The 12,651-nt window shown below is 45.3% G+C and overlaps 1 protein-coding gene across 2 annotated transcripts in view; it reads right to left on the reverse strand.

Moving 5' to 3' along the window:
* TTC3 (tetratricopeptide repeat domain 3) overlaps positions 1 to 12,651 on the reverse strand; it is a 2,698,168-nt gene that overhangs the window by 2,159,707 nt on the left and 525,810 nt on the right. For both annotated transcript variants that reach the window (XM_069636090.1, XM_069636092.1), the window contains exons 12-13: positions 1,262 to 1,424; positions 1,133 to 1,175 (exon numbers count right to left, since the gene is read on the reverse strand). In XM_069636090.1, coding sequence (XP_069492191.1) covers positions 1,133 to 1,175; positions 1,262 to 1,424 — 206 coding nt within the window. The remainder of the gene's footprint in view (positions 1 to 1,132; positions 1,176 to 1,261; positions 1,425 to 12,651) is intronic.

Here is a 12,651-nt window from a genome sequence, read left to right on the forward strand (position 1 = left end):
CTCTGTCTCCCCTTCTCTTCATTCTCTTTCTTGGCTTTCCTTTGACAATAGCTTACACTTCCATTTTCTTACCATTGTATTCAAAAGTACACATGGTCTTGCAGCATCCTATGTATACTCTCACTTTATGTTCCTTCTCTGTCCCTTTGCTCCAAGAACCAATTTTACTGTTAGTCTCTAAAGCCCCCTGTGCTCAATCTCGCTGTCAGTCATTTTCTGTGTTGGCTCCCAAATTCTGGAATTTACTTCCCCACGATAGAAGATCCTCTCCATTTTCTATTGCTCTCGTCGGATTCTTACTGCGTCTGAACCTTAAACTGCCCATTGTTCTAATGTGTACCCATTGCATTAATTGTACCGCTTTGTCAGTCTGTGTCAGCGCTTTGGGGAAAGCGCTTTATAAATTGAATAAAATACAAAAAAACAATAAAAATGAGCATGAAACAAGGGGAGTAAAGCAGAAGGCGTTACTTTCCTCCAAAAAGTCAGGTAAGGAATAAAAATAAAATAAAAGCCAGAAGATGGAGGTATAAGAGATGAAAGCAGCAAAGGGATAAGCTTTCACCACAACTGGGAAGTAACAGATTTCCAAATATAAGCCTCTATGAAAAGCCTTTAACCAAACAGAAAAGCTAATTTCAGTACATATGGAAGAAATAGGATGAAAGGATTTTAGACTGTGGCGGCACAAGCTGGTGATCGATCAGATGAAACCTACTTTAATATGAAACTGCATACAATACAGAATATAAAAAGACTGCATCAACTCTGGTTTAAACATTTCTACCAATGAACGAATTTGAATAGCATTCAGAGGCTTTTGCATTATACAATATCATACTGTCCATTAAAATGGAATAATATTCTTGTCTTCTCAGTCTCCACTTTGGGCAGTGGAAGCGAGGCTGAGAATGTAATCAAACATCCACAAGGGATGGTTAGTTCCCTCAAAGGTTGGGTTCTCATTGGCTAATGGTTTACTCCAAGGAGGCTTGTGAGTGAATCCTTTTTTCAACGTCTCTAACCAATCTTGTGGATATTGATTTGCTGTTTTTGGCTAGGTCTTAGATGTTGCTAGCAATAAGCTAAAATTATATTACATGTTAAACAATTTATTTGGATATGTACTTACTTTTGCCATGATTTTTTCATTTCTAAAACACCAGGTGCGGGCCCTTAAAAAGAAATGCAGAATCAACATTCTATTGTGCTTAATGAAAAAGGCAATGGTCTGAATCACCAAAAAAATAAGAAACTATACCAGTCTTAATTTCAAGCTCTCTGCGAAATCTTAGGTTTTGTAGCGTTAGATCCTTTACACCATCTGGGTCCTTTGCACATAGGTTGTGAGCTTTTAAATTAGCTGCAAATGCTCGTTCATGCTCTCCAACTCCAAAGAGAGCATCACAAAACCTGTAGTGGCCCTGTTGAAAGAACAGTATATACGGGGTTACGCAAGTATTATGTGCATTTGTGGGACAGCAAAAAATGTATATGTTTATGCAGACTCACTGCGATATTCAAAATATAGAAACCTGCTACTACCACATAGTGTAAACTAAAACTGTTTTCTCTAAAGGAGCAAGTATAATGTCGGACAGCTATCACATATTCATCTCCATTCTTACAACACACAAAATGAAAAACCTGTCGGTTTCCCTGAAGAAACGTGTCACTAGGAGACACATGCACAATAAGGGAAAGAGGCCGTAAGTAAAAGATTAACAGCAATCATTTTGCAAGAAAGACTACTAGAACAGAATTTTTTAAATAATCCCAGGATTAGAGTTTACAGAGATTATCACAAGCAGCATTATGCGCTCAGTAGATGGAATGGGAAACATCAGGGTATGATGGCACAGACTTTATAAGGGTCTGTGTTTTAAAGGCAGCTTGTTAACTGGGAGACTACAACGGCTTAGTGACTTTTGTAGTTCGTCAAAGTACGTTTCTATCTAACTATGGCTTACTCCGTTACTTCTCATTTGAAAATACAACTGGGCAGCCAAATGCTAGGTAATTATATTATTGGAGGTCATCAGAATAAGCAAGACGTTAATAAAAACAGGAACCTGAAGAAGACTATTAATTCTACGAGAGACAGGTTTGCAGAATGTCATACATATTGTCTCGAATGTGGTAATCCTCTTTTCTGCTTTGCCACTGTTGAGACAAGTACAAATGCAGATAATAGATATAGCAACAGAGCTTTGATGCAAGCTTTAGAGGTCCCTTGCTTAAATACACAATCAATGCTGAGGGAGTGTCCGAAGATGAGGAATCTTTGGGGGGGTGGAGTGGTATGCTATCCAATAGAACAGGGTTTTGGAACCTGCAGCACTCCAAATATTTTGGAATAGGATTCCCTCAGCAGTTATAATGCAGGCTAGGGAAGATGCGAGTTGTAGTCCAAACATCTGGAGAGTCTAAGGTTGCAGACCCTTTCATTTGAAGAACAAATTACTTACTTGGTGTAATGTTGCTTCTGGGGGATGGTTCATCTCACAGATTCCTCAATTTTAGAAATACATATAAAAAAATGTTGATTAATCGAGACTTAGTCTGATCTAACAAAATGTAAAGTGTACAAATAATGGGACAATATTAAGGTATAAAGACTCACTCACTATACTACTTTAAATTCAACCGTAAAATTCAAATTATAAACACTCACTCCACACCAATACAAATCAAACCATAACACATGCGTTATGGTTGGATTTGTAGTGGCATGGAGTGAGCGTTTACAAATAAAATGTTTTCATCTGTAGTGTTATACAATGAGTGTTTGTACCTGAACATTGTTATGCCCACTCTTGTACACTTAGATTAAGCTTAACTCTTAAAAGAGTGTTTTAATAATGTCAGTATCTTTTTTGTGGGTAGTACGGTGTATAGAGTATGTAGTATAGGTGAAGGCAGAATGGTTGTCGTATGACTATTAACATATACTCTTTACACTTACTACATGTACGCAACAGTGTTAATACGCATAGTAGCGTGCATGTACAAAATGTACATCTTCTACATGTACCTGAACATTTTGCATAGATTGTGTACATTGCTTTTGAACGTGTGTCGTAAGTGTGTGCACGGGTTGTGTCAACATGTGTGGGTTGTAAGATCACGTGTTTTCTCAAACAGCTTATATGCGTCTTAAATGCCTGTGCATGTGCGTGTCTTTTAAATAGCCTTTGCATGTTGTAGGAGCACGTGTTGCAGGAGCCGGTCTAGTAAGTGTCTCTTTGGATTGTATGTCATACAAACTATGACAGTGTGTCGTAGGAGCGTGTGTAGTAAGAGTTTGTCATTCTAGCATGTGAAAGTGAATTCTAACCTTGATATCAGTCTTCAATAAGTACAAGAGGCATCTAGGTCTCCGGAAAAAAACAGACAAAGTCAGCCTTGACTCTGATGTGAGTTTTCAGGAGAAGTTAATTGCATAATGTATGAACTGTGAAATTCATACGGCTCTTTGCGCAGTTTGTATGAAAGATGCACATTCATTCTGCACATAATATATAGATACATTTTAAAATATGAATATCGCAAAATTGGTTAGTTCAATTTTCAAAATAATTCTTCAGTGCACCAAATCCTGATAATATCTAGGTGCAGGCCAAACATCTTGAAAATCCAAAGGGCAAATTTTGAAATATTTGTGCAGAAGTACGCTTTTATCCCTATGAGAAAACTCTCAAAATCTGTTCTAGAGCAGCAGAGCTGAATGAGGATATGTATCAGATGAGCAATCCATTGAAAAACATTTTATAACATGAAGCCATCAATGAGAAATCCTGAAATTTGCCATGCAGGGGAGGCTAGGTCAAAGTTTTATTGTGGAATATTTTCAGACTTTTTTCATGAAAAGGATCAAGAGGTATTAATAAAAGTTATTTTCTGGTACACCATAGAAAATGTGTCTTAACCATACCTATACAATTCAGAAAGGTGGAATCTCCCAAGATAAATTAAACATTTTATTTCATTACAGAGTCCATAAACGCTGTATTGAATATACATGGTTTAATGTCCAAACCATTCGTACTACATAGATCCATAGATAGTAGTGCATGGCCGATACTGACTATTGTTATTTGTTGTATGACCTCTATGGTCTAATATATTGCTGACCTATATATGTCGTTTTGACGGGGTTTTGCACTTTTTTGCTCTATGTTGCACATCTATACTGGGTCCTTTGAGGAGACAAATGACCTCACATATGAACTTGGATACATATGAATGCCTTGCATGTTGTTGCACTTCATCGATTCAGGTCATAGATTTGTTATATATTGTGATCTGTGTAGTTTGTGATTTTTATATTTCTATGTATATCATTAATAAATAAAACTGATATTTTGATCCAAAATTGGGATGTTTTGCCTTCAAGCCTGCATATTATTATATTCATTCGTAAAGTGCCTAAGCCTGAGGGCATAGTCCTTGTATATTCAATACGGCATAAATGGACGGTTATGAAATAAAATAAATGTTTAAATTATCCTGCAACACATCACTTTTCTGTATTTTGTTGTTTAGATAACCACAGGGGTCTGAGTTACAGGGTACACTCATCCGTTATTTATTTTAACCATCCCTATACCATGCGCTACTGCAATGGTATAATCCTTGCAGGTGGTAGCTGGCATCAGAAACTTTCCCCAGCAGAAGCGTTGTGCGCCTTGGCAGCAACCAACTCTTGGACTTTGGCTGCAGAACAAATACAGCACAAAAATGCTCTGTGACCTTAGATCCACCCATTTTTCCTCTGTGCTCAGCAGCTCAGGGAACGGGTGGCAAGAAACTGGGAATTTGGTTTCCCTTCATTGCCCCATCAGGCAACATCGCTCTCGGATTGCGATGATGGTTGGAAGGGCAACGAGGAATCCATAGGAAGAGCCGTCCATTAGAACAACCATTATCCCAGGTAAGTAATTTGTTCTTTAATGGTTCTCTTCATACCACAGATTCTTGATCTTTAGATCGATTCCCATAGCATTATTCAAAGCACCACAGGTGGGTAGAGCGCAAGGACATCATCTTCAACAGTAAAAGCTTTGCAGAATTGCCTTACCAAATCGGAGACCTTGAAAGCACAGAATTCAGAGGAACATATCTTTCAGTAATTTTCTGTCTGATGATGTTCCTCCCACAGATTCCTCATCTTTGATACCAATCTCCCACCACAGCTGCTCTTCAGAAACTTTTCCACCACTGTGGGGAGCTGCCCGGCTCAGCCCGACACTTCTAAAAGCCCTGCGCTGCACAGGATGTCAAGAGTATATATATATATATATGGGATACATTACTCACCGTAATCGTATTTCTGATGCTTGTATCTGCTTAGATTCACATGCTGTGCATAGGCCGACATCTAGTGGAAGCTGCGGAGTATTACAGTTTGTTTTTCGAAAGTCGAAAATGGGCGTCAACACAGGCGTGCCAGTAATACTATCCCTAGTGTGACGTCCACTGTACCCAAGATCCCTCACGCGTGTAGGATCCTCAGATTGTATTTTTTCTGACATGAGGAAGCATGAGGAGTAGCGTGAGTACAGATAATCCAAGCAGATAGACAGAAAGGTAAGACTACAAGTAATCATGCGCCTTCTCTCGGAGGGGAGGAAGGGTGGGTCGCATGTGAATCTAAGCAGATACAAGCATCAGAAATACGATTACGGTGAGTAATGTATCCCTTCTGAGGCTTGTGGAGTCTGCTTAGATCACATGCTGTGCATAGATTAGCGAGCAGTACCAGAAGAAGGAGGTGGGATGTGAGAAGGGTCATGAGCAAACAGGTGTCTTAGAACCGCTTGTCCCACTTGTGTATCTGTCTTGGAATGAGTGTCAATGCAGTAATGCTGAGTAAAAGTGTGAATAGAGCTCCAAGTAGCTGCTTTGCAAATGGTGTCGAGGGGAACATTTGCAATGAAAGCCAGAGTGGCACCAATGCCTCTAGTAGAGTGGGCCCTTGGCGTAAAAGGCAGAGTCTTTCCAGAAAGAGAGTAACACAGCTGTATACAGTTGATAATCCACTTCGAGATAGCGCCCTTAGAGACGCGATCCCCCTCTCTGCCTGTAGCTACGGAGACAAACAGTTGATCTGTTTTCCTTAGCGGTCTGGTTTTATTTACATAGTATAGGACCGCCCTACGCACATCTAGGGTGTGTAGTTTCACCTCAGCCGAGCTTTGCGGGTTTTGGAAGAAAGCCGGAAGCTCGATGGACTAGTTTACATGGAACTTGGATATGAATTTAGGTGAGAACCTAGGGTGTGTGCGTAAAACCAGTTTGTCCTTGTGGATAGTAAAGAAAGGATCCTGCACTGACAGAGCCTGAATTTCACTGACCCTTCTTATGGAGGTAATGGCTACTAAGAAGGCCGTTTTATAAGTCAGGTGTTTGAGACTACTTTTATGCATGGGTTCGAATGGGGGTCCCATGAGCTTAGTTAGCACCACGTTGAGGTCCCATCCTGGCGGTGGGTTCGAAATAGGAGGGTGAAGTCTCTTTACTCCTTCCATGAAGGCTTTAACCACTGGTACTTTCCACCACGAGGCCTTGTTATGGGATGTGGTGTAAGCCGAGAGGGCTGCCAGGTGTACTTTCAGCGAGTTAAAAACCAACCCTGCATCCAGCAGGTGGAGCATGTATGTCACAACGTTGGAAGGAGTGCAATCAACCGGGTTGATTTGTTTATTCTGGCACCAGATAACGAATCTTTTCCACTTATCAAAATAACAGTGCCTTGTATTTGGTTTCCTGGACTCCTTTAGAATGTCCATACACCTCTGTGGTAATTTGAGATGTCCAAACTCTATGACTTCAGGAGCCATGCTGCTAGGTTCATAGAGTTGGGTTCCTGATGCACTGTTTGACCCTGTTGCTGGGACAGTAGGTTGTACCAGGCTGGGAGTCTGATGGGCTCGCACACCGCCATCCTGCGTAGGTGTGGAAACCATGGTTGTCTCGCCCACATGGGAGCAACTAGGATGAGCGTCATCGATTCCTTGTTCATCTTGTACACCACCTTCCTGATGAGAGGAGTTGGTGGAAAAGCGTACGCAAACATCCCTGACCAGTTCATCCACAGGGCATTCCCTTGGGAGTCCGGCTGGGGGAACCTGGATGCAAATCCTGGGCATTGTTTGTTTTCGCTTGTGGCGAATAGGTCTATAGTGGGGAAACCCCACTGAGAGAAGAGATCTTCTATTACGTCTCTGTGAAGGACCCATTCGTGTTCTTCTGGGAGGGAGTCTCTGCTTAGAGCATCCGCTAGGGAATTGAGCTCCCCTGGAACATGTTGCGATGACAGGAAGATGTTCCGTCTGAGTGCCCATATCCATATTTTCTGGGCAAGCTTGGACAGATTTGGCGAACGAGTCCCCCCTTGCTTGTTCAGATAGAACATGGCTGTCGTGCTGTCCGTCCTGATCTGCACCGACAAGTTCAGTAGATGGGGCTCGAACGCCTTTAGCGCTCGGAATACTGCCAGAAGCTCTAGCAGATTGATGTGGTTCTTGGCTACTGAGTGAGACCAGAGACCCTGAGCTGTGTGGTGGAGATGGTGAGCTCCCCACCCAGTCAGGCATGCATCTGTAGTCACCACGGCTTGTACTTCGGGATCGTAAAAGGGTTTCCCCTTTGCGAGATTCTCTCTTGTCCACCAGTGTAGGCTCTGTACGAGTGTTGGCGAAACGACCACTAGATCGTCCCACTGACCACTTGCCTGAGACCACTGTTTCGCCAACCATTCCTGCATGGGACGCATGCGCAGACGCGCGTGGGGGACCAGGTAAATGCATGACGCCATCATGCCCAGTAACCGCATAGCTTTGCGTACTGTTATCTGTTGACCTGACTGATAATGCGGAATTTGCAGAAGTATATTCCGAATTCTCTCTTCCGAAGGGAAGGTCAATCCTTTCTGAGTATCTAGGATAGCTCCTAGAAACTGTTTTGAGGTGCTTGGCACCAGACTTGACTTTTTCTCGTTGATAGAGAAGCCTAATTCGTGGAGGAGGTCGATAGTCCTCTGAATGTTTGACCTGCAAATTCCTGGGGTTTCCCCCGTTATGAGCCAGTCGTCCAGATAAGGGTACACCGGGATTGCCTCCCTGCGTAGGTGTGCAGCCGCCACCGCCAGTACCTTGGTGAATACCCTTGGTGCTGAAGCTATCCCGAAGGGCAGTACCTTGAATTGGTAGTGGCGACTGTCCACCTTGAAGCGCAAGTACTTTCTGTGCGCTGGGAGCATGGAAATATGAAAATAAGCATCTTTCATATCCAAGGTTGCCATGTAATCCCCCTTTTTTAGGAGGGGGATTACCTCTTGTAGCGTGGTCATACGGAATTTTTGGGGCTTGACATACTTGTTGGCAGGCCGTAAGTCCAATACTGGGCGCATTGTCAAATCTTTCTTTGGCACAAGGAAGTAAGTTGAATAGATACCCTTGTTTACCTGGTGTCCTGGGACGAGTTCTATCGCGTCCTTTTCTAGCAGAATGGCGATCTCCTCGAGAAGGATCCTTTGATGCTCTAGGGAGTGCACTCTTTGTCGTGGAGGATGGTTCCGGGGACGCTGCAGTAGTTCTATACAATATCCTGCGGATACTGTTGACAGCACCCATCTGTCTGAGGTGATCCCTTCCCAAGCCTGGGTGAAGGTGGAAATGCGTCCCCCTACTGGGGTTGCGTGACAAGGGACCCTGAACGGAGCGTCACTGTTTTGGTGGAGGCGTGCCACCTCCCTTGTTGGGGCTGCCTCTGCCTCTTCCACGACCTCTCTTGTTACCCCTGCCGTAACTCTGGGTAGACTGCTGGTTGTTATTCCATTGTGTACCCTGTCCCTGGGCATAGTTGCCTCTTTGTGAATTTTGGCCGCGTGGGCGACGAAAATTACTGTTCCCCCTCTGGTTAGGGGGTTTGTTGGTAAGCTGGCCAAGGGATTTGAGAGTCTCATATTCATCTTTGGCATTTTTAAGTGCGTCTTCGACCGCTTTCCCAAACAATAGGTCGGGTTCCACTGGCTTGTCTATTAAAGAAGCCTGGGTTTCTGTCTTGAATCCCGACTGCCGTAACCACGCATGTCTCTTGATAACAGTACCTTCTGCTATCAATCTCCCTGCGTTGTCAGCGGCGTCGAAAGTTGCTTTTAAAATGCAACCAGACACGACTCTCCCCTCTGCCGAGATCCGAGCCAGCTGGCCCTTTAACGGTTCTGGAGCAGAGGCAATGAGCGCCGCGACTTCTTCCCATTGATGGCAGTTGTAACTAGCCAACAGGGTGGTGGAATTCGCAATCCTTGCTTGGTAGGCGGACGTTGAGGCTACCTTCCTGCCAAACCCGTAAAGTTTTTTGCTCTCCTTGTCGGGAGGAGCTTCTGATGAAGATAAGGGCGTGCCAGCCCTTTTTCTAGTGTTGGTAACCACTAGGGAATCTGGTTTAAGATGTCCCCTTATATACAGAGGGTCAGACTGGGCTGCCCGGAAAATCTTTTCAATTCTGGGGTTGACAGCTCTGGTGAGGTTAGGATTCACCAGGGAAGGATCTATTCTTCGTTGGATGGATTTGAGGATAGGGATGGTCTGAGCGACCGGTCTCCTCTCTCCTACAAACTCCTCCGCGAAGTCCCTTTCCTCCTGTACACCGTGGGTGTCGATGTGGAAATGTTCCGCTGCTCGAGCGAGAACCTCGTTAAGGAGGGGCTGGTTATCAACTGGAGAGTCGGTAACTGGGGCTTCGCTTTGTACTGGGGAATCTACTCTGTAAATTTCCTGCTCATCTTCTCCCTCCTCCAGGTCCTCATCCTCTGCATAGTAATCTGTCCCGGTTTGTTCTTCCATAATTTCAAACTCCTGGTCCTCTTCAGGGAAAACTTGTCCCTGGTAACTGGGGAGTGGAGTAGAATATGGAGTGGAGTAAGGCTGAACCTCGAAGGGTTCAGGTCTTTCGAACCGGGGCTTTTTACTTAGCGGGATAGGATCGGAGGAGCCTGAGGGTGTGGCCCCTTGAGGGTTATATGAAAGAAAATGTTCTGGGTTCTTATCATAAAAATCAGCCAAGGAAGACATCCTAGACATAACCCTGTCTATGTCTTCACTGGACCATTCCCTGGAACAGGGTATTACTTTAGTAGGTGATGATTTATGGGACTTTCCAAGGGTAGACTTGTGTTTGCTCGTCTGCCTAGGGTGAGAGGATGGCTTTACAGGAGTGGAAGGCTGTGCTTTCCGCTGTTTCCCCCCCTCCCCGTGCGTGGAAAAATGTTTTCCCTGTCCCTTGGAGGCCCCAGAGACTTTCGACGCCTGGCGCCGAGGGTCTGGAGAGGTATCTGTGTGCTTCGGGCCTGGGGCCTCACTGGTGTTAACCGCGGTCTCGGTATCCTGGAGCGCGGCCTGGGGGTGGAAGTCGTCTTCGTCTCCCGACGATCGAACTTCCGTTAATGTGTGTAGCGAGGCACTCTTGGCAAGAGTGGATGATTGCCTTGCGTCGTGAGGTGATCTCGATCGAGAGCGCCCAGAGGACACCGAGTCGGACCGTTCTTTTTGTGCCTCTTTCCGGGAAGTCGACGTCGTCGAGGTCCGGTTGGTCTTAGTGTGTTTAGTGTGTGTTAGGTGTGTAGCGCTTGCGTCGCCGGGGGTCTTCCCCATAGCCGCCCTGCCGGACGACCTTCCGAGGTCGGGGACCTGCGCTCGCCGGCTGTCTTTCGACGCCATAATGCCCTCGCCGTCCGAAAGTACGGCGTCGCTGCCATCGCTGAAGGCGCCCTCCGCTGCCATGGCCTCCTGCCTGGCGTGGTGGGCCCAACGCTTTGTCGAACGGTCCTTAAGTGTCTTAGGTTTAAACCTACTACACGCTCTGCAGTTCGTTTCGGGGTGATCCCTCGGCAAGCAGAGATTGCACGTGGCGTGCCTGTCGACCCAAGGGTATTTGCGATTGCACTTGGGGCAGAATTGAAAAGGGGTACCCTCCATACGCACCTTAAGGCAGCGGGCTGCTAAGTGTAGGAATATATAAAATGTAACTATATATCAAGAGTGAAGAGTATGTACCACCCCCCACTCTCCCTACTTGTAAGGGCCGAGGCCAGCGGCCTACTAGGCCCGGGCCGAGGCCAGCGGCCTTCCGAGGCCCAGATCCGTCGTGCAGCAGTCGACGGTCGATGACTTCTCCAGCCGTCGTCGAGGTCGAGGGTCGACGTTGGGGTGGGGAAGGGAATGAATAAAAATTATAATTATAATAACAGCAAAAGTATGGCTAAGGCCAGGGAACTCCGCAAGATGCTTCCGACCAGTATGGCGGAAAAAAACAATCTGAGGATCCTACACGCGTGAGGGATCTTGGGTACAGTGGACGTCACACTAGGGATAGTATTACTGGCACGCCTGTGTTGACGCCCATTTTCGACTTTCGAAAAACAAACTGTAATACTCCGCAGCTTCCACTAGATGTCGGCCTATGCACAGCATGTGATCTAAGCAGATTCCACAAGCCTCAGAAATATATATATATATGAGAGAGAGAGATAGAGAGCCAAGTGACCTTGGATCCACCCTTTCTCCCTAGCACTCCATTACTGAGCAAGGTGTACTAGCTATCCATTAAGAGGGGCCGGTCGGGAGGGTGAAAGTTAAGTAATTTGTTCTTCTAATGGACTCCTTCCTCCCAAGGATTACTAATCTTTGATAAACTCCAAAAGGAGTTCATGGACCTGAAGGGAGGATAGCAAGGACACCATCTATATCAGAAAACTTTGAAGGAAGGATGCAGATCCTAAAAAGAGTCCAATGCGACACACCCTATTGGCCGCACACCCCGTTATGGTCATGCCCCGATCTCGCACCAACCCTAGACCGCACTATACAGAACCACTGGGATCCGGAATGGGGAGCCAGGCTGGGGGACCTTTTCCCCGAGGGACAATTCATCACAATGCCAGAGCTACAGGAAAGAACAGGTAAAGGCCTGATCCCAACATTGCAGTATCATCGGCAGAAAGTGGCATGCAAAAAAATCTGGCCATCGTTTCCAACGGAGCCCCCGGTACACAAGTTCCTTACAGATGTGCTTACAACAGAAGGGTTCAACAGTGGCGTTTCCGAAATATACAAAAAAGCACAAGCGCATATCCCCCTCAGTCAACACAATGCGAACCAAGTGGGAGGAAGACCTTGACGCTCAAATCAGTGAACATCACTGGACACATTACTGTAGATATACTAAAGCCATCTCTTTCAACACTAACTTCCGCCTAATACAAGATCCTGAATCAACTGCACATCACCCCAAAAAAAAGGGCAAAATTCAACCTCACTAAGCAACCAGGGTTCCCCAAATGCGGGGCATTTGAAGCAGATGCAATGCACATGTACTGGAACTGCCCTCCGATTCACCAGTTCTGTGTTGAGGTGGCAGCGAAGGTATGCGACATATTGAAGATCCACATACCGGCAACCCCACAAAAATACTTATTTGGAGAAATTGGGAAGGCGTCAACCAAGACACGCACACTGTTCGCAGTGGCAGGAGCGGTAGCCAAACGACAAATACTCCTGAAATGGAAGTCTACCTCCTCCCCCGCACCCCAAACATGGCTTAGACAGTTGGCCATCACGCAAGAAAGCGAGGAGATGTATGTGCAAG

Source organism: Ambystoma mexicanum, chromosome 7p (assembly GCF_040938575.1).
Source record: "Ambystoma mexicanum isolate Mex_15411 chromosome 7p, UKY_AmexF1_1, whole genome shotgun sequence".
Taxonomy (NCBI): Eukaryota; Metazoa; Chordata; class Amphibia; order Caudata; family Ambystomatidae; genus Ambystoma; species Ambystoma mexicanum.